We start from the raw sequence: 23558 nt of genomic DNA, 5'->3' as shown, positions 1-23558 counted from the left end.
TAATTAAAGAGTTCTTCTTGCGCCCTGCAACGTATATATTTATGCACCCATGTTGATGAACTGTTAACCATCATAAGAGTCATCTCCAGCAAACGTCCGCAGCGGCCAGAATTTATTATTTATAACTCTATTAAAATGGCCATATATATATATATATATATATGCAAATCCCTGAAATGAGTAAAGCATGGAACCATGCATATCGTGGGTCAATTGGAAAATGAAGAAAAATGATGCCGAAATGTGTTGTACCTAGCTCGCATGGACAAGAAAGTTAATGCTCTGAAAGTATAAGGTGGTGATGGTGGGCTCAATGTATGAATTTCCTTGATCATCACAGCTACGCTGGATTAGAATTTTGCAATTTTTGATCAAAGCATATTCTTCACAACATTTTCCTGCAGCTGCTATATCTAGCATGCTGAATATCTTATCGTATATTTTTATTGACCATGATAATGGTCCACGTATTTGAAGGATATGACTGAAATATAAGGTTGCTTCAAAGAGACGGCTGACAATAATTCAGAAATCATTTTATTTTCAAAGGTTTCTGCATGTAGCAGCAGAATTATGATGAATATGATAAACCATGATGGGAAAAGTCCAAAGTGATGAAATTTTCTTGGGTGTGAGTAGATTTGTGAAAAACCAATCTCATCAACCCTCATAAAAAAGAACATGAAGTTCACAGAAACCATGGAAAATTAACAGTTCTTACAGTCATGCAATTCGATTAAAACATTACTTTATGAACCAAGGCACATATTCATTGAAAATAAATCAATGTTTATGGAACACATTTTCCCAATGAACCAAAAAAGGAAAATGTAAGGGAACTCATAGAACAGAGAATTACAAGGCTCAACATTAGATGATTAGCTGCAGAATAGATTAACTAAAGACACTCTTTTTGAGGTTATTTTATTTGAGCATAAGCATATAAAACATAATCAGTCCTTGGGAGTACAATAATGTGACTGCAACAATGTGTTACCTTGAATTTGAAGAAAGAAACATTGAAAGACAACTGAGATGCATCAGGGCCTCAAGTAAATAATTTCAATCATTATGAGAATTCATATAACAAACGAGAAGAATTCAAAAGCATTTTGGTCTAGCTCGATTTCCATGGATTACCTCCATAGTAATAAGCAGTGCCTACCATGAGGGCCACCGTAGCACCTTGGACAACCACTCTTGCTCTCATTAACTTCTGACCCAAGTGAGAATTGCCTTGTCTGAAACTAATTAAGCCAGCGGTGAGCACTCCTGCTGTCATAAGTGCACCTGTGATACATCAAACAAAGTTGAAATGAACACAGAGCACTAGTCTAAAACTTAAAGAGCACATTCACAGTCTTGTCTCTTGTCTTAGTTGAAAATGAAAGTATAAGATTTGACCTAGTTTAGACAGCTTAACCATCAATACTTGCAATGCAGCCCAGCATGAAACTCAAATTCTTATCTAATATAACCTATCAATCTGACAAGATTCAGCTCTGGGTCATCAAATCAGATGATAAATGGAAAGCTAGGATGATTTGAGTAGATTTCAGGTTCAAAATCTCACCAAACAAAAGGCTACAAGTAACAACAGCTGAAATGGGATAATAATACAAATGTAACATGATCTTCGAGAGCAATCGAAAGGAGCGACTAAAACACCACACCAAGACAAAAAGATAAAAGAAATAACCAAAGTGACTGAAACACTTGAACAGATAGAAAAAACGTATAGAGAACATGATGCAAAGTAAAAAATCTAGACCTTTTAAGCATCAAGTTGGAAGAAAATCCTTTCTAAGAAGGATCCAAATAGGTTAGGCTCAAGTAAGCTTGTCTGAAATTTAACCAAGAGCACACAGATTGATCCATTCAATGTTCCAACAAAACAAGTATGAATATGATTATTCATAGCCTATTCGGCTAAAGTCTTCAATCTTGTGAGAAACTCTATAATTAACCCAAAACAGTTGGTTCGGCAAAAAGACTGCATGCTGCCAATTTATGTACCAACTCAGGATCCAAAACTACATGTAACCTTACACCTATAAGTGATCCACTCTCAGACAAAAATTATACCTGCTATTGCCACCAAAATTTTTATTGCCTTCTCCAAGAAGCAAGAAAAAAGCATGACAGTGGAAATTTCATCTTTTACAAACTAGTAATTTCAATGCCCGCAGCACCAACCCAACATTTTAAGAATTCATCTCATCTAAGTTGTGGGGGATTCATTTTGGAGAAGACAAAAAATAAAATAAAATTTCAAAATGCAGATGATCTAACTTGTGCGATATGAAGCGATCCAGTTTCCATCATTAATGGACTTGGGATAACAATTTACGCAAAAAAATTAAAAAGAAAAAGCTTTTCATTTACTATTGATTGGCACAACGAATTCTAAAACCAGCGAAGTAGATTTTGTATATTATCTTCAAAGCCACCTCTTTGATCTTTAATTGAAGAAAATTTGTGCAAAATCCAAATGGTAAGAATCCCAAATCCATTCACAAAATTTGCGACAAGCATAAACAAAATCCACATTAACATCAAATGTCGATTAACAAAAAATTAGACACACAAATAAGGGACAAAATAAATAAGAAGAAAAAGTGTGATGGGAACGAAATATACCAACAGGAACAAGAGGGTTTCTGACTCGCTTCTTCTCCTCCAATATGTCCTCCAAACTGGGTTCCACCGCAACCATCTTTTTCCGTTCACCTGATTACGAACTAAATGTCGGGGTTCTTGGAGGTAATTTCATTTTGGAATCAAATTGTGTAAATATAATAGGGTTGTAGATTCTTTATAAGGCAATTAAATATTAATTAAAGAATTGTGCTATATTAGTGATTTTACACATAAATAATATTATATTATTATATGAGTAAATAGATAAAAATTAAAAATAAAAAAATATTTAATTATATAATAATATATTATTATTTATCTATAAAAATTATGCACACAATATTATTATTAATTAAACTAGCATATATACAAGGAATTAATATCATCACACATTTTAATTTAACAATAAAACTATGTGTATCCACTTTGGATACACAAATATATACATATTTATATGTGTCATCATGTGATTGGATGATTTTGAATTAAGAATAAAACAATAACCGATCATATGATGACACATATGAGTGTGTATACATTTGTGTATCTAAAATAGGTACACATAGTATTGCTCTTAATTTAATCCTAGTGTATTTAAACAAACCAATATCATACTATAAATTCTAAAAATTCTCATTTTCACAATTAGTAAATTCCAATTTTAAAATTCAAAATCAATGGGAGAAATTTATTACATCTAAATATTTATACGAACATTGATTTTAAATTTCATTTATGTGATAATTGTATTTTTTTTTTTTGATGGTTTTGAATTGATTTTATTAATTTGAAATGTCTTCTCAAATTAAAAATGATAGAAACCAAGTAAATATGATTTTTAGTTGGAAACACATTAACGGCGAACTATCATATTACAATGTAAGGGTTAATTGATATTTTATGATTTAGAGTTAATTGTTGTTTTCTCGTATGCCAAATACGCAATATGTTAGAACTCTTTGGTTAGATAAGAATTTTTCAAACAATTATGTTTTTTAAGATTATATTTGTTAAATAAATTATTTATGAAATTATATATTGTCATTATAAAATTATTTAACATATTGAGTTTTGTTATTGTTTTATTAGTCTTTCTCAACAGTTGAGAAAATTCATTCTTATTTATGTGAGAATTATCCTTAAATCAACAAATGCATTCTCTTAAGACCACCAACATTGATGTTCAACATTCAAATTATGATAAATAGCCATCAAAATGTTGATGAGGATGATATGACGAATATACACAATGTCGATATATTATCAATTGTAAAAGATTAGGTATGTGAAGGGAAAGAAAATGTTTCAACTAAGGATTTCTTTGACTATGGTGATGAAATTAATGATATTCTCATCAAGAAACTTTGTTGGACTAGAAGATGAATTTTCATGATAATACTGAGGGTACGAGTAGTTTTCCATTTGTAATTTTGTTAACTTGCATGTCTAAGGTTGTGACTGCTCCTAGTGCAATTCATTGGTTACCTCGTGTTTAATGCCCAGTGAGCGAAAAGTGGCACACAGTCTTTCGAAGTGGATGACATTTTCACAAACAAAGATGTTTTATAAGATGCACTCAAATGGCATGCTTTTGAAAAGGGATCCCAATATAAATTTTATGAATCTACAAGATCTATATGGGAGATTATAAGTATTCATGAACAATGTAGATAGCATGCACAATGAATAAGGTTAATGGATTGTGACTATTTTGAACTTTGTCGTATGAATACTTAACATATATATCCAAGGGATTAGATAATGTCACGTTATAGACAAGTAGGCGAACGAGTATTAGGACAAATATTTATAACAATGTTTTGTTATGATTGATCATGTAAATCAATCGAATGAAATCATTTTCGATGTTACAAACATGTATAAAATTGATATATCATAAGTGCAAGCATGAAGAGGAAAAAATTAGGCACTAAAGGCATTGAGAGGTATACTAGAAGGGTTATTCATGTTGTTACCCGAGTATTGCTATAATTTAATTCTTTGTAACCTTAAGTTAGGATTATCAAACATTGCAATGGATGATGAGCAATAATTTAAGTATTTTTTCATGAAAATTGGTTGTTCTATTCAGACATTCCAAGGTAACATGAGTACAATGTTTCTATTGATAGTACCTTCTTAAATGGTAGATATCTTATGTATCATTAACATTCTAAAGTAAACATTGCAATCTACTTACATCACCGAATTAAGGACCTACAAATGTGATTATTATATTTTTTCTATTTTATACTATCATTGTAAGATCGAATAGCCTAAGAGGGGGTGAATTAGGCAATTTTAAAACAATTTTTACCAAATTTGAGAATTAAAACAATTTATTTAAATCAATAAATGTTGTCTATTTTTAATCTAATTTATGAGAATAACTAAAATATTTCAAATAATCAATACAATCAAAATAGCATAATATAAAGTATGAGTTTAAGGGAAGAGAAAATCAAACATGCGATGTATAGTGGTTCGGCTCAACCCGGCCTACGTCCACTCCTCCAAGCTTTCTCCTTTTGAGTATTCCACTAATCCTTGGTTGACCAAAACCTCAACCAAGCTTTTCTTCACAACCAAATAGCTTCCAAGGTGCTATTAACCTTTACAAATGTTAAATCTCAATTTCTCCCACTATAAATTTTCTAATCTCTCCAAGAGTGAATCTCACTCTTTTATAGTACGAATTTTAGTACGAAATTGAAATATGATCTCTCTCAAAGAGTGTATATGAAAGTTAAAGCTTAATACAACCCAATGCAAATGAAATTACAAAGTGTATGAGCAAGGGTTTTGATTAGAAAAAAGAATTTGCAAGTGAATAGCTCAAAACTAATTTGCTCTCAAATATGTGAAAGTTCTTGGTGGCAAAAGTTCTTTTCGAACGAATTTGATTCGGTTTATATAGGAGAAAATAAGGTAAGTTACCGTTGTGCACAAAGAATAGTCATTTTAGTTTTCCAAAAAAAGCACAATTCGGTCAACCGGATGTGATGTGGCACTCTCGTGGCACTAGCCGTTAAAAAATTCAAACCAAAAATCGATCGACCGAATTTTTAAAGCCAAAATACATGGCTTCTGGACAATTCGAAAGCTGCCATCGAAGAATTCGGTTGATCGAATTCTATTGCATTTTACCCCCTGAATTTTCAAAAATTTTTTGACCCCTAAAACTTTGAAAAGTGACAATTTAACCCATTTTTGAAAATTCTTTCAAAACCAACTTTAAGATATGAAAATGGAGATCACAAAACTTCATCATTTTAAATGAATTAATAAACTTTAGTGAAAAAATTGGCTTAACCCAATAAGTTTGAAAATTGACATTTTAACCCAAAATGTGAAAGATATGAAAATGAGTTTTCAAGTGAGCTATCCCATGCAAATAAATATTCTAATCAAAACAAATGCTCCAAATTACAAATATATCTACCTAAAACTTGAGTTTTTTTTTCAAATCTTCAAGAATTCTTCAATTGAGTCTTCTCTTTCGTTTCCATCTTGAAACTCTTTCAAGTGCATTAGATAAATGCTTGCAATCTAAGCTCACACTCAAGTAAAATCATTAGTTAATATGTGAAGAGACATATTAGTTTGTTATCATCAAAATAAGAGTATAATGACTCATTGAGTCAACAATCATGTCTACATAATTTGTTGATGATTATGTTCTTGCATAACCTACTAACTTTCTAAGTTTATGTTTTATTAGATGTCTTTATTCTTGGAAAAATTTACTTTTAATTATGATTGTTTTTATGTAGAACTTTCATTAGAGTTTATTCTATTTCTTATACTTCATTCTATCATGTTTACATAATTTGTTAATGACTACAATCTTACATAACTTATTAACTTTTAAAGTGTATTAGAGAATGAATATGTCACCACACAACCCAACAATAAGGAAGAAAGTTTGACCTTGTTTGATCCAAATAAGAGGACAAGAAAGAAGGAAAAAGGTAAAGGTGTTGGGCTTAAAAGGCAGTGGACTAAACAGGAGGACATAATATTAATTGAAAGTTTTCTCATTGTTAAAGAGAGCCTACATTAGAGGCCGAACAATAGGACTTTTAGAGTTAAGTATCTAGTGCAACTAGAGAAGAAGACGAAGGCTATGCTTCCATCTAGTGGATTGAAAGTTATAACTCACATCGAATTTAGAGTAAAATTATTGAAAACACAATACAATATCATAAATAAGATGATTGAGAATGGAAGTGGCTTCGAATGAAACAATGAAGAGAAATGTATTGCTGCTTCGAAAGATGTGTTTAATTATTGGATTAAGATAAAATTGAATATTTCTTATTTGAAATATATTTTCTTATATTTCTATTATGACTAATTTTAAATTTTGGTTGTTTAATTTTTTGTTGAGTCATCCTAATGTGAAGAATTTAAGGCACAAACTTTTCCCACACTATGACTCGTTAGTCATCGTGTTTGGAAAACATAGGGTCATTAGTGCAAGAGTTGAGATAGCAACTGATGTTGTAGAGGAACTTGATACAGAGAATTTAGATAACAATGAGGATACAATGGAAATTGATGTTGAGTCTGATAGTGACAATAATGTTCAAGAGAAAAAAGATTTAGTCGGATCAAACAGTTAAACAATGAATGAAAGAGTAAATCAAAAGACTGCAAGTAACAAGAAGAGAAAAAGAAATGATGAAAGCTTCTCAACATTGGTTGAAGAAATTGGTAAGTTTGGGAAATCTTGCAAAGCTATCCAACAAGAAATACACGAGATTGCCTCTTATTTCAAAAAAGAGGTTGAAGGAAAAGATAGAAGAATGAGTTTGTTTAATGCTTTTGGAATTGGATGACTTTAGTAGGCAAGAGTTGCTCAATGTTGGAGAGCATATTATAAAGGAGCAGCACAAAATTGATTATTTCTTTCAACTACCTATGGATTTCAGGAAGGAGTATGTTATTAAGCAACTAGTTGAATGTCATGTGTATCATCCCTCTTTTGATCCATAAAACAATCATCTATAAGGATATAGATATCTTGATAGCTTTTGATATGTAAATAATTGATATTATATTGTTTAAAGTTAGGTAATACCTATGATCGTTTGCTATGTTTTTTTGGTTGGGGGCAAAATAGGTTTAAGTTATGTAATTTCACTTCATAACTATATTTTGTGGGATGGTATGCCAATGTAATGAATTAATAATGTCAGTAATGTTTCCAGCTCCTTCTCCAAGGAATTACATGATATCTATATTTTGTGGGCTAGTATGTCTACATAATATCTATATTTTGTGTACAAGTAACTACATCATAATAGGACTTGGTTAAGTGCATGAAATTTTTTTATATTGCTAATACTTCCTTTTATTGTGCTTTTGTTATTTAGTAATGTTTGCTATGCGGTAACTTGTACACCTATTCATATGTTCTTGGTTTTGGATCATTGTAAATTTTGTGATTTGCAGAATTTCAATGTTGTGGTTAACAATTTTGTTGGTTAGTAAGACATGTACATGAAAAATACATAATTCATTCAAATTTCAAGTCTAACATAAGATTTTATTATATATATTGTGGCTTTAATTTTAGTTTTGCATTTAGTTGTTTTGTTGGTCAGTAAGACGTGTACATGAAAAATGCATAATTCACTCACATTTTAAGTCCAACATAAAATTACATTATATAAATTGTGGCTTCAATTTCAATTTTGTGATTAGTGGTCTGGTTGGTCAGTAAAACATGTATATAAGAATGCATAATTCATTCAAATTTCAAGCATGGTTTGTAGAACCAAACCAGATTGATTGGTCAGTCCAATCGAACTCCGAACTAGCTAATCAAATGGTTACTATGTAAGAAAAAACCGTTTTGAGTATATTTTCGAATTGAACTGCAGCTAAACCAATGGTTCATCACTGGTTGATAGATTAGGGCAATTCAAGGCAGCTCCAATTCAAAAGAGAATATAAACTAAAAAAGAAAAATTGTTAAAAACCTAATTAAAAAAGTGATTATGTTTTTTCCACTTTTTATACTATGTCGCCCTAAAAAAAACACACCCAAGCTATCTAGTAATCAACAATGACCACCATCTTGACTGTGATGACACTTGGTTGTTCCCCCTTACCATGCATGACAACAAGTCAATGGCAGTGGACTTTTCTATCAAAGTCTTCTTCTTTAAGTTCGACTTTTCCTATCGATAAATTTACTGTGAACTTTGAAGTTCACCATGGCTAATTGGATGAAAACTATAATTCAAAATTGAACAAAAATAGATGACCTAAAGAACCCTAATCGATGGTAGACAAATGGAGAAAAAGATGAGACACTTTTGGAATTGGAAGCTTTTTATTTAAAATGACCTAATTCATTCTCGTATATGGTGTACAAAATGACAAAAGCAACCCATCAATTTCTAGATATTTTTATTTAAATCCTGCATTCTTAATATTTTATCCTTATACATAGATTTAAATTCAATGCATAAATAACAAATTTTTTTTAGGTTTTATACAAAACTGAAAATCTAATTGAACAGGCTGGTCAAAATGGTCTAATTAATTTGACCATAACCAGACCATAAAATGGTTTATGGTCCAATCCAATTCTTAAAACATTGATTTCAAATCCATCATAAGATTTTATTATATAAATTGTAGCTTTAATTGCCATACCAAGTTATGACTTTATTGTCCTTCTTTGTATTGTTTGAAAACTTGTTTACAAAATGTAAGAAAAATTCTTATGAATATATATGAATATATATATATATATATATATATATATATATATATATATATATATATATATATATTTATTTATTTATTTATTTATTTATTTATTTATTTATTTGGTGTAATATTTTGAGATTAATTAATTATGAGAATTGATCCCATAAAAGAATCATATGTATTATTAATACGAGAAATGTTTTAGAATATGCACAAGAAAAATATATTTTCAAACATTACAAACGTTAATTTAATTAAACACAGTATTAATTTATATTCAATAATTGTTTAAAGGTATTTAGGTGAAAATGCATTTGGTATTCATTCATTATTACCAACCAAACACAATACTCATTTATAATTTATAAATGATAATATAATAAAAAAATAGTAATAATTTATATCTAATAATCTTCTAAATTATCTATCTTAGTGATAATTTTTCACTTTTGATAATAAAACATTTTTTAAACCAAATGCCCCTTCAATTAATGTGTCTATTATGCATTAATTAATTTCACTTGGTGGAAAACCACTGTGTATATAACAAATTGTATATTATAAAAATTTTTAAGTAAAACATCGAAATTTGGTGGAAAGCCACCAGACAAAGGACCGGATGTAAGCCCCTTTTGGGAGGGGATGTCCAAAATAACATCTATCCAGGCATCATGGAACAAGAACAATTAATATTTACCCCAAAAAATTGTATATCATAAACACTATGAAACAATAGGTTGAATTCCCCTGTCATCGCCAGACTCAGAGGATGTGAGTTTTGGTTCGTTTCTTAATTTATTTTAAAGGCATTGTGTTTGGGAATGTGGTGACATGCGGTGTAGCAGCATGATGCCTTAGAAGAAAAGGACCTGTTTTTGTTGCCTTGTTCAAGCCTGTTGGAAGGTAACAATCTCCTTACTTATTATCTTCCATTGGGCACAAAAGTCCTGCTTCCGGCACCTAAAAAGAACAACAGATGAAGAAACCTGACACATTCAAAAGTTGAAACATGCTATATTCTTTCCCGTGTGGTTGGTTAAAAACAATCACACTGAGACATGACTGGTTCTGACACTTTTTGGTTGCATTCATTTTTACAAACAAACATTATATAATCTCTCAATATTACAAATGGCTGAGATATCTCCAAATTTTTATATATGAATGAACAAGACAAAAGTTGCTGTCCGCTCAAATTTTACAACCTGCATGTTTTCTCCATTAATGGTGAGCAAAAGCTATCCATTATCTGGGAGCTGTACCCTCACCCTTGTATTGTCTGAGACCCCCCAAGACTCCATAAAACACATCTAAGAAATTTCTGATATATGGCTAGCAACTCCACCCTGCATGAGTTACTATTTCTTTAAAGAACATGCAGAAAACAAAAATTGCAGTGAGTTTTGACAACTATGAAAATTGCCAAATTTGGTGAACCTAGAATATGATCAAAATTCATTTCTTGAGATCATCAGACATTGCTGAAGGTATGCAATGGGTTATAAGAATATCTGGGGTCGCTGCTTTTGCAGTCTTTGTCTGGAGGACCACCATCTGCACACAACATTTTTATCAAAATATGATTGGCAACATGTCTTTGCATCCTCAATACATGCATATTCAAATATACACACAGGGAAGGAGAGGGAGAAGGACCTGATTATATTCTAGATCGAATTTCAAAAATTCATCATCACAATTCTCTACCATGTTTGCCAAACACTTCAAATTCTTCACAGGCTTACCATTAAAAGAATGAACCTACACAGTTTGGCACAATTAAAAGTATTTAAACAACTGATATATTAAGCTATTCAAACACAGGAATCAAAGCAGTTGCAACAGTCTTTTATTCCTCACCTGAGTATTAACAATGTCCTCATATCCAATATTAATATCAGCTACAAGCACCTACCACAAATTTCCAGGAAATAGTAGAAGGTGAGAATGAGAGGATCAACATAAAGCCTCATCATATCCTTAGTAGCCCAGAGAGAGAAAAGAACCTGAGAAACCACAACAAGCTGCTCATCCGGTGACTGTGGCAGTGAATATAAGAGTTTGTCCAAAAGCTTGACTGGGGCTTCATATCCATAATCTTTTCCAAACTGCAAATATATGGAAAAGGAACTTACAGCATGTTAGAACATTCAGAAACTTCACAATCACAAACATTAAGTAAAATTTCTCCTAATAGAATGAGAAAAAACAAATAAAGTATCAGCAAAATTTTCTGAAAAACAAAAAGTCACTATGGCACTGGCAGGATGAAAATAAAAGCTTCTTCCTCAGAAAAAAAATATGAATGACCTAAACAGAGTCCACAATAGTCCAAGATGATAAAATGTGTAAACTCTAATGTAATTGTACAAAATCACGGGAACCAATGGAAACACTTCGAAGATAACAGACTATACAATTAAAATATTCGCATTTTTTCCTTCTATACCAGTTTTGGTCTTTTATGTATAAATCAATATTAGAGATGTTAGTATAGAGCCAAGACACCAAGAAGGCCTAAGGACATACAGTTAAGTTATTATCTGGGATCTGAACATAAAATATAATTATGTGGATAAAAAAATAGAAGAACAGAGTTTTCATACATATTGGAGAAGTTAGGACCTATTTAATTTCACTTGCACACACAAAAATTCCATATCAATCACATAATGGGCCTGTTTAGCACAGTTTATGATTATAGGAATAATACAACTTATGATTCTTGGACAAAAAATATAATCCAATTGTGTCTGTTTGAAAAAAAATATAAAAACTGATTATTTGTGTTAAAATATTGAACATACCTATACTTTAGCTTTTGGATTAAAAATGTAAAAAATTCACTAAATCCGATCATTCAGAAAAAGCTATCCTTGCTAGCTTTTAGATATGGCTTAAATGATCTAAAAATGTGATTATAATTCACAATTAGATTATTCACATAAGCTATTCTAAACATGCCATAATTGATTATTTAATCCACTAAATCTGGATTAAATAATTTATACCAAACAAGCACAATATTTTCGTGTAGCAATGCAAAAATCTTACAATACTTGATGAATGATCGAAGAGAATCTTGTATCTACATAGAAACCAAAATTTTCACAATAACTGATGAATATCAGTTAAGACATTTATGATACTAAAGATGGAATATTCCACATCATATTCAACAATGATTTAAGCAAAAAAAGCTTTGAACTATTACAATGATCACAAAACAGCAATAAAGCAACAGAGAATATATTTAAGGAGCTAAAGCTTTCAAGTCATTGTTCTAGACCACAAAACTATATATTAAATGTATGCCAGTACCAGTGTAGAGTACCCACCTCAGAGCGAAGATATGGAACAGACACTGTCGAAAAAACAAGCCCTGCAATAATGTAATATGATGGAGGCTTCCCTTTGTTGTGAGATGGAACAAGCTTTCTACGTGTGGCAAGTTTCATGTTGAAATTGAGAATCTTGGAAGCACGGAGAACTTGGACTGCAGCACTATCCCCAGTATACTTTTGGGAGACAAGACAACTAAAGCCAATGCGCTCTCCATGCCGAAAAGGGACTGAAAATTCAACAATCAATGGACGAAAGAGCCAAGTCACAAAGAGCACAGCAGTACTCTTGGAAGTATTTCACTTGTCATACAAAAATACAATATAAACAGGCACACAAAAGCATAAACAAATTTGTACATATCAGATACAACACATGAAAGTGAGAAATCTGAAGTTACCAGTTCCATCATTGGCAATATCAACCCCATCAAAGCTTAGAATGATATCAGATGGCTTCAAAACCTCATATTCTGGAGCAGTAGGATCAATCCTTCGAATACGGACACCTTTCTGCTCAGGCTTCATACCCATTGCCATACGCAAATCAGGATTTTCCATTTTCTGCCACTCAACTCCAAGAACAGGGAATCCTATATTACAAAAATTAAGTTTTTCAAAGTCAGTGCTAGAAATGATGAAGCAGCATATACCATAACAATTACAAGATTAAAATTAATTACATGAAAAAAAAAAAAAGCACAGTAATCAGAACCAGCAAAATTTGAAAACACACACAAGCATGTCAAGGCTGCAACCAAGTAACCTGTATATGCTGCATTCTTCTCATAATCCTGGATGAAATGCATGATAACTGGTGTTGGTATGACATAACCTATATTTTCCACATCCTCATGCTTAAGAGACTGAAATGCAATGCCTACACAATTGCCCTTATCATTAAAGGCAGGCCCACCAGAATTTCCAGAATTTATAGCAGCATCTATCTGCAAAAGGAAGAACAGGAACGGAAATTAGATCAACATCTCAGATGGCTGGCAACAAATCTACCAATATCTAGAAATGTAATCCCAAAACCTGTAGACCCAAGAGCTCAGTAGACCCATGAACATAGGATAGAATCTCTATACGTGATACAACACCACTCGTCACAGAAATAGTATCTCCCCCAATTGGATAACCCACAACAGTCACAGCATCTTGAAGGGCAGGCAATTCTCCAAACTCCACTGGTGATACTCCTTCCCAGAATTCATCATCATTGACTGTAAGCATGGCTGCCACATAATGCAAACCAAAACTCGCATTCAACACAAGATTATCATCCAAATCATTTTAAGCAAAAACATAGTTAAAAAAACTTCTAACATTCAGTACTAACAAGACAACTTTAATCTCCCAACATACAATCGCAAAACCTACCATCCTCTTCATGCATAATATTTAAATGTTTCTACATGTTTAGTTCATCTCAACTATGGACAATACACACCTGAAACATATAGACAATTCTTGCACCCAGTGAAACTAACCTATTCTATTGTTAAAAATATATAAACAATCCAAAATACTCAAATTTCCCAATTATAACAACATAGCTGAAGTGCTAACTTCATTTAACGCATGACCTATAAAGTGGATCCAACAGTTAAGATATGTAAATGGGTCCCGTTATATCATACGAATGATTCAAATTTAATCTTTGATCAGCTATCATAAAAAAAAATAAACCAACTAAACCAGACTCTATAACTAGTTAATACACATTTTCAACTTTCAACCACAATTAACTTTCCAAAAATAAGCTACTACATCCCTTACCAATATCGCACTCGGTCCCGATAGCAAGCACAGTAGCCAAGAACTTAGTGTCGGAGCCTCTTTTCTTGAGCTTAACCTGCGTGTAATGCTCCACAGAATGTGCATTTGTCAACACCCTCCTACCACTAATCACAAACCCACTACTACTCGAACTGTACTGTCGTTTCCTCTGCCACGGCAACGAAAAATTTGGCTCCGTATGAACACAAAACACCTTCACAACAGCGTCCATAGCCGGTACAACTCTGGCCACGGCCGGCCCCCCTCCAACAGAATCCCCACCATTTTCCAACGGCCGAGAAACCCCCACGCCGGAACTGCGTAGAAGCGGAGGCGGTTTATCCTCCAGTGTTTCATGTTTCGGAACTTTCTTGGGACGGCCTCGGCGAGGACGATGATCGGGATGCTGCTGGTGGTTGGTGGTGGTCGAAGTCGCGGTGGCGATGGTAGAAGGATTAGTTGTGGGAATTATGTCGACATTGGAGACGGAGAACACGTCGTCTATTGCGGCGGCGGAGGAGGTTGTGGTGAAGGGAACATCTAGGGTTTCCTGTGGAGCAGGGATTTTGGGTTTGCGGCCGCGTTTGCGTTTAACGTCAGGCATTTTTGGGATCTTGACTAAAGGCTTTTATTTGAAAGGTTTCGTTTTGAGGAGGTTTACGCGTTTTAAATGATTGCAATTTTAATCATTTAACCAAACCTAGGGAGGGAGGATTCGCAAGGAGATGAAGAAAAAAAAATCTAATACAGTGACTACGAGGAGGGAAGAAGAGGAAGGGGAGAAAATGCTTGATAATTGGGCCGCAAATTCTTTTGGGCCAATTTAGTGGCTTTTGAATTTGAAGGTGGCTTGAGACAACATTTTTAAAATCTATATTAACAAAAAGTTCGAATTTTTATTAATCATCCTTTAATTTTGAAAATTTTGTTAATTCATCTGTTATTCACCTTTTAACAACATTTGATTTCACTTTATTTTACTAGTTTACCCTTTTTGATAAAATTACAAAACTAATTTAAACATTTAATATAAATATTAATTACTAATCTAATTTTTTAATAAGAATATGAAAATGTCCTTTCTAACACTATAACATGTATGTAGTATTTGTCCAAACAAAATATTCTTGAAAGTTATGTTCGATTTCTCAAACCAACCCCTCATCCATCCATCTTTGCCACTCATTTCTCACCACTTCGCATCTCTCCACTTATCCTACTCCCTCCGATTGCTAACAAATTATGCATGGACCTTCCATCAACAATAGTATTTGATTCAATCATGGTATTGTCGTGCAAGTAAACCTCCCCCGTGGTGCAATCATAAGCACAATTTTCTACCAAGAGAAAATGATGAAATTGAATCTTAGGGTTTGTAAAGTTTTTCTAACTCTCTCATGCATGTCATTGGCCCGACAAAGACTACTCAACTTACAATTTGTGACTCTTGTGTTTTTATCTTTTTCTTCTCTAAAACTCTCTCTTTTGTCAAGTTCCTATTTGATAATTCACACTTATCAAATTCCCATGTTTATATCATTTCCCCATATCGAACTTCAAACTTGAGTCTTGTACAATAAAGGCTCGTTTGATTAGAAGATTTAAAAATTATCGTGATAATTTATCTTTTATTACTTTCATTACCTTGTTTGGTTTGTAAAATAATAAAAAATTTCAATAATATTTTATTACCAATGGTGATATGACAGGTAATATAAGAGGTAATTTGATTACTATATTTGTTTTAAGTATTAAAATATTACTACAGTAATCTTAATTATTATTACTTTTTTATCCTTACTTATGAAATTTTTAGGACAAAATTACCCTCAATTATTAATTAAAATAATAAATACTATGAAAAAAAATTTTATACCTATTAATCTTTCATATAATAAATAAAATAATATATTAGTATTCTTTTATTACTTCTAACTAAACACAATAATTATTTATATATACTACTTTTACCAAACATAGTAATAAATTTATACTCAATAATCCTCAAGGTAATTTATCTTCAAGGATCAAGATAATATTTCAATTTTGGTAATAAAATATTTTTCAAACCAAACGCTCTCTAACATCATATGATATTACGACATCGATTGGAAGTAAGAAAATAGATTTGAGATAGTTTGCACCCACCAATCACATCATTCATTCCTTACCCCTAGGGGTAGATTTGAACCGAATCGAACTCGAGCATAGATTAGCTCGAGTTCGGTTTGAATGATTTTAGACGTATTTCGAATTTGGTTCGAATTCATAAAGCTAATCAGAATGAAGGTTTGAGTTCAGTTTAAAAAAATTTTCAAGTTTGAATTTGTAGCTCGAATCCATGATTCGAATTTATAGCTCAAATTCATGGCTTGATTTTTTAATCTGAATTTGCCAAATATTTAACACCCACTGATGATAGCCATTATGGCCAGAGAGAGGTGGAGAGAAAATGGTTCTCTCATTCTCTCCACCAATTAGATTTCTTTCTCATATATTTTTTCTCTTTCATCAATACACCAAAGTTTAGTGTTATCTTCTTTTTGTTGTTTTTTGTTTGTGTGAAGAAAAGAAGGAAAAAAACTATGAGAGAAAGTGACAAAAGAAAAAAGAAGAAAATGGTGGAGAAGAGACAAATTGATAAAGAGGAAGGAAGAAAATGGTGGAGAAGGGAGAAAAGTGTCAAAAAGGAAAATGGGGGAATGAGGGTGAGAAATGTTATATGGTTGGAGAAAGAAATTTCCTTTTTTTAAAGAGAAATTAAGTTAAATATCTTCCTTTTTGGGGAAATTAAATTAAATGTCTAATAGTAAGGGGGGAGGGGGGGTTAAGAAAATTACCCAAAACTCTCAGTATTAAGTGAAAATGCCCTTTTTTCTAAAATGACCCAACTACCCTTATATATAAACCAAGAATTTTACATATCTCCCCCACATTTCCCGTGGATTCATTATTGAAAATCAAAGAAAAATTGGGTCTCCCACGAGTCTTTCACAGGCACAGCATTTTTCATATTTTTTGTTGACTTTTCGTGTTTTGCAACAATCGAAAATGACAAAAAAGATTAGTACATCATCTCTACTCTTGTTTGGATCAATTTATTGTTAGGATTACTAAGATTTGAGAGAGATTTTGAGGTTTGAATTTTTAGGGTTCTGATTTTAAACAATGCAAAAAATGTTTTGATTCTTGATTGTTTTGCTTGAAATTCTTGAAGGGCTTTGTGTTATAGGATGTGTGAATATTTATGTTGAAATTAGAGGCTGAAAAGACGATTTTTGGCCGAACAATGGGTTGGAAATACTGGAGATTAGGTCTATGGAAACAGTGGATCTCACAGACCGAATTAAATCTTCCACGAGTAGGAACGATCACTCGTGGGATAGGGAGAATTTTGTTTTTTCAAAATATTAAGGCCTTGGAGAAGAAGGGGAAATCCACGGGGATTTGTGGAAAATTTTATAGTAAACTGTGGGGAGATCCGTGAAAGGCGAGGAATCAGGGGGGTTAGGGGGCAATAGACTTTTTTAAATCTATAGGGTCTATAGGATATTAGAAAATTGATAAGGAGGCAATGAAAAAATATTGGACCTGTTTAAGAGCAAAAACTTTATAAAGGGTTAAATTGATATGTTATTCACCTAGGATTTTTCGACGTGTAGTTTTCAAATTTCATATCTGTTTTTCCAGTTTTAGAGTTTTTCGATATGTAGTTTTTGAATTTGATGTTTGTTTCTTGATTTTCGTGCTTTTGTAAATACGTTTTATGATCTCATTATGAAATTCAGATAAATTTTCTGTGTTTTGTCATATTAAGCTAATTTAATGTTCATTTTCGAATTTTTATCATTTTAAGATATATCGATTCGTATTTTTTAGATTTTTGAGTGATTTTTCAATTATTGATATTCTAGGGTTTTTCTACATATAGAATTCAAATTTCAGTTTCATTTTTTTTATTTTTGTCATTTTAGGATATATCGACTCATATTTTTCAGATTTTTGAGTGATTTTTCAATTGTTGATATTATAGGGTATTTCAACGTATAGAATTCGAATTTTAGTTCTGTTTTTTTTTTATTTTTGTCATTTTAGAATATATCAATTTGTACTTTTCATATTTCTGAGAGATTTTTCAATTGTTGATATTCTAGGGTATTTCAATATATAGAATTCGAATTTCAGTTTCGAGTTTTTTATTTTTGTCATTTTATGATATGTCAACTTGTACTTTTCAGATTTTTGAGGGATTTTTTCATTGTTGAAATTGCAGAGTATTTCAATGTATAGAATTTGAATTTCAGTTTTATTTTTTTGATTTTTGTTATTTTTGGATATATCGACTCTTACTTTTCAGATTTTCGAGTGATTTTTTTATTGTTAACATTTTAGGGTATTTCAACGTATAAAATTCAAATTTCAATTTCGTTTTTTTTATTTTTGTAATTTTATGATATATCGACTTGTACTTTTCAGATTTCTAACAGATTTTTTTATTGTTGATATTCTAGAGTATTTCAACGTATAGAATTCAAATTTTAGTTTTGTTTTTACGATTTTTGTCATTTTAGGATATATCGGCCCGTACTTTTTAGATTTACGAGGGATTTTTTGATTGTTGACATTTTAGGATATTTCAATGTATAGAATTTGAATTTTAGTTCTGTTTTTTTTATTTTTATCACTTTAGGATATATAGACTCGTACTTTTTAGATTTTCAAGGGGTTTTTTTATTATTGACATTCTAAAGTATTTCAACATATAGAATTCAAATTTCAGTTTTGTTTTTTTCGATTTTTGTCATTTTAAGATATATCGACTCGTACTTTTTAAATTTTCGAGAAATTTTTTTATTTTTGACATTCTAAGGTATATTAACGTATAGAATTCAAATTTCAGTTTTGTTTTTTTATTTTTGTCATTTTAAGATATAACAATTTGTAATTTTCATATTTCTGAGTGATTTTTTTATTGTTGACATTCTAGGATATTTCAACATATAGAATTTGAATTTCAGTTTCATTTTTTCGATTTTTAGTTTTTGTATTTTACCTCTATTTTTTTATTTGTCATTTCTATATTTGTTTATATATTTGCTTTTAATGAAATTCTTACAAACTTTCAAAGTTTTTTTTCAAGATATTTCTCATAAAAGAAAATATGTCGAAGGCGAGTTACGAATCCTCAATGAGTCAGGACACTTTCAAGTAAAGGTGATATATCGTGTCCAGCGCACTGCCAAGCTAAAGATTAGGTTAACACTAACCCCAATGCAGTTTTGATTATTCGAAAGGACATGTTTCAAGCATCTCCTTTAACTACCAAATATCAAGTTCTTCGGAGTGTCGGTACACTCATTTCTACTATGACAACTACATCGAGGCTTAGGCAAAGATGAGTTCTGGTTTAGTGTTAATGGGGTGGATGTGAGATTCAACCCATACGAGTTTGCTTTGATGACGGGGCTACCATTCAGCCAACTCACTACACTTTCATCATATATTCCCCGTTCATCCAGATATCATTTTAGAGATACGTACTTTTAGGGCAATCAGAAAGCCCAATATTAGGATATCAAATGTGTTTTCTTGGCTAGGTTATGGGGGGATGACGATATCGATGCCATTAAGATGGCCTTGTTGTATTGCCTCCATATGGTGTTGCTGGCGAATAATCAATGAAAAAAGATATTTGTAGAGTACCTTTAGTTGGTTAATCATTTAGATGGGTTTAATTCATGTCCCTGGGGCATTTCAATGTAATAGATGGTGCACAAGTCGATGTTTCAGGTGAGTGACAGAGTCTGTTCCAATCATATGTCTGAGATGCGTAAATATGACCTTTACAAATTTTCTTTTGCTTTTCAGGTAAGTTTATATTTCTTGATTATCTATATTAATTGGCAAAAACACAAATTGATTGAATTTAACAATTAATGGTTCTATTGTAGTATTGGATATTTGAGACGATGGACATCTTGTATGATTGGGTGGAAATAATTTATATCTATGCGTCTCCACGGATTTTTTGATAGCATACGCGTGATGTTCCTATTTGGAGTCATATAGGCATTATTTTCACCAGTGATCAAGTATGAAATCGTTAATTAATGAGTTAATTGATACTTTGATTATTACAAATATGTTGAATTATATATCTAAATGAATAGGATGATGTCACTATCCCGCTCTATTTGTCACATATTGAGGAGGTTAGACCATAGTATGTAGATATTCTTCTGTATACAGGTATGTTGGATATGCATTCCTCCTCATCATCTTCGGTGCCTCCCTGACAGGAGAGGGAGTTTCTCCAATGATGCCACATTTAGATATATCGGCCAGTAGTCTTGAGACACATGGGAGCCTATTTAGCCTCATGTTACGGAGTAGCCTTTATGTCCCCCTATTGTTCAAACACCAGCCATTAAGACTGCACACCTTTCTAGGGTTCAAGACCGTGCTCCCCCTCCCCCCCCCCCCCAAGGTCACACAAGAGTGTCCCCCTCCTAGTGTCCTCTTAGATGACTCGATTAGAGGATCGTCGTCATATGTACACCCTCAACTCCAGTCAATCAGGTTATAAAGTCACATCTCATTTATTCCTGATATAAATTGTATTTTGTTGTCGCTCTAATATTTATATTAACTACGTGCAAGGTACGCATGTCAGTGTCGGGACGACCTCCCCTATTGACAAGTCAATTCCATCCCGTCACCCATATGAGGTCTGTATTTAATTTTCGCTGATATTTATTATAAAATGTTGTTATTATATTTTATATGGGGAAAATGACTATTTCCCACCTATTTTTTAGCCTCATCTCAAAAGCATACCCATGTTAGATAAAAAACCCAGATACCCTCCCAAAGTTTAATCTGTTTGTTCTACCCACATATTTTCTGTTAGATGAAGGGGTAAATTCGTTATTTTATCAATAATATTAAATAATTAAAATTTTATTTCATTTTCCCCCATGAATTTGAAAAACTAACATTTGTCCCCTAAATTAAGTTTTAAAAAATTCACTTTTTCCCCCTGAAATGCAGTCACTTTTTCTGGCGACGACAAAGAAGTTTTCTTCCAGAGGTCGACCGCCTCTGGAAGACGATCATCGTCCAAGAAGGACGATCGTCATCCAGAACTGGACGACGAAGCATCGTCTAGAACTGGACGACGCTCTATCGTCCATTCCAGGGACGAGCGTCGTCTAGAGAATGGACGAGCCCTCGTCACTCTCCCTCCAGCCACGTCGTCGTCGGTGGCCAGAGGGAAAATGAAAAAAAATTAGGGATTTGAGGGGGTGAAAGTCACTTTTTAAAGTTTAGGGATGGGGGTAAAGTGTAACTTTTAAAATCAGAGGGGGAAAATGCGATATAATTAAATTAGTGGAATGTAAACAGTAAAATGACGGTTTTACCCCTCTATTTAACGACAATTGTGGGTGGATGCAAACAGATTAAACTTTGAGTGGGTTTTTGGGTTTTCCATCTGGTGTGGGTATGCTTTTGAGATGGGGCTAAACAATGGGTGGGAAATAGTCCTTTCCCCTTTTATATGAAATGTCACTGATCAAATTATTATTACTATTCCCCCAGGGTAGTCGCTATGATGGGGTCTCAGTTAGCCCTTCTATTATATCACATCTCTGATCTAAGGTTTGTCATTTATCGTTGTTACTATATTTTTAATTAATTGTTATTGATTAATTTCTTATATATATTCGTATAGGGTTCTGGTTATGAGGGTGTTTCGGTTGGTCATTTGGTTGCTTAAGATCTCACACCTGAGGCATGAAAATTATTATAGTTATTATATTTTATATGAAATATCATTAACCAATTTGTTCATTTCATTCGTATAGGGTACTCGCCGTGAGGCTTTTTCGATATAGAGTTCTCCCTGTACACCTTTCCCGACCATAAATAGTGTATTTTTTGATGAAATATCATTGATCAATTTGTCTTTCAAATTATTATGTTTATTTAAAATGTTTTATCTCATTTTTAGGATGAGCAGTTATGGTAACTTGCTTATATCCCCAACTCCAGCAAAAGGGCAATGAATATTAGTTCACAGGGGGAGGACTTAACAAGAGGATGTTTTCGATGGAAACTAAGATGACGTATATCCATTATAATTAGTATATATTTATATATACTAATCACTGACAATATAAAATTAATTTTGCAGTCAATCTAGGGGGTACGGACGGTTGACTTGACTACGATAGAGGATTCTCCTGTCAAACCTCTTCCAACATATATCGATAAAGTAACATTAATCGATTAAATCATAGTTATTACTTAAGATTAACTATTGAATTAATAGTTCTATGTTTTTTCAAATGGTTCGTACTACGCATGGTCGGGTCATCCGAAAGCATCCGCTCATTCGCACCCCATATACAAATCTAATCAAACCGACGGTGAAATGACAACTTTAAACCATTATATCTTCCGCTGCAGAGCGTGAAGAATCTTTCCTCACGTGGTACACCAAAGCTATAGCATTCGATAAGCATGAAGTTTATTTCATAGGAGTGAAGTCTAGAGATAGTATCTGGAGGATTGTTGTAGAGCTACCGAGTAACTAACAAACGATCTTAGTCGCACTTACTATATAATTTGGTTAAAAGTTTTATATATTCGTCAAGAATTAACACAATTCAAGTTTTTTATATCCATTTTAACATGTCGATTCTTTTTTGGTCATATTATGTCAACACCAAGATGATCAGCAAGCCATTATTCCACAGAGCTGGACGATGGCCCACACCTTCTTCGTGGGATATATTAGGATGGCATTCGACAATTGGCCCACCATACCACTAGAGGAGTATCGGTTTTTCGAGCTCTTCACGAAGATGGTTAAGGCAGATTATACCCTCGGTTTGTTTTACAAACCATAGGGGAAGGTCAATATGGTATAGTATAGTAGTATTTTCATTATAATTTACTTTGAATTAAATATACTACACGTATATCTATTCTAATTTCTCAATGTTTATAGGTTTTCATCCCTATAAACTTCGACTGCACATATTGGGTAGCCGGAGTTATGGGTTT

At 32.4% G+C, this 23558-nt stretch overlaps 2 protein-coding genes across 2 annotated transcripts; both read right to left on the bottom strand.

Annotated features, from left to right (window-relative positions):
• Positions 1-894: 894 nt before the first annotated feature.
• LOC123206525 (RING-H2 finger protein ATL48-like) lies at positions 895-2801 on the bottom strand. The gene is made up of 2 exons (XM_044623754.1): positions 2641-2801; positions 895-1290 (listed from the first exon to the last, which is right to left on the bottom strand). Exons 1-2 carry the CDS (start codon positions 2714-2716, stop codon positions 1118-1120), a joined length of 249 nt encoding a protein of 82 aa, XP_044479689.1. The 5' UTR covers positions 2717-2801; the 3' UTR covers positions 895-1117.
• A 7559-nt stretch (positions 2802-10360) lies between these two features.
• LOC123206528 (protease Do-like 9) lies at positions 10361-15254 on the bottom strand. Its single transcript, XM_044623758.1, has 9 exons — positions 14490-15254; positions 13746-13945; positions 13474-13654; positions 13109-13300; positions 12705-12937; positions 11373-11474; positions 11227-11277; positions 11023-11127; positions 10361-10920 (listed from the first exon to the last, which is right to left on the bottom strand). The coding sequence occupies exons 1-9, from the start codon at positions 15091-15093 to the stop codon at positions 10822-10824; spliced, it is 1767 nt and encodes a 588-aa protein (XP_044479693.1). The 5' UTR covers positions 15094-15254; the 3' UTR covers positions 10361-10821.
• Positions 15255-23558: the final 8304 nt, after the last annotated feature.

This window comes from Mangifera indica, unplaced genomic scaffold (assembly GCF_011075055.1).
Source record: "Mangifera indica cultivar Alphonso unplaced genomic scaffold, CATAS_Mindica_2.1 Un_0040, whole genome shotgun sequence".
In the NCBI taxonomy this organism is placed as follows: Eukaryota; Viridiplantae; Streptophyta; class Magnoliopsida; order Sapindales; family Anacardiaceae; genus Mangifera; species Mangifera indica.
This window is presented reverse-complemented; position numbering and strand designations above follow the sequence as displayed.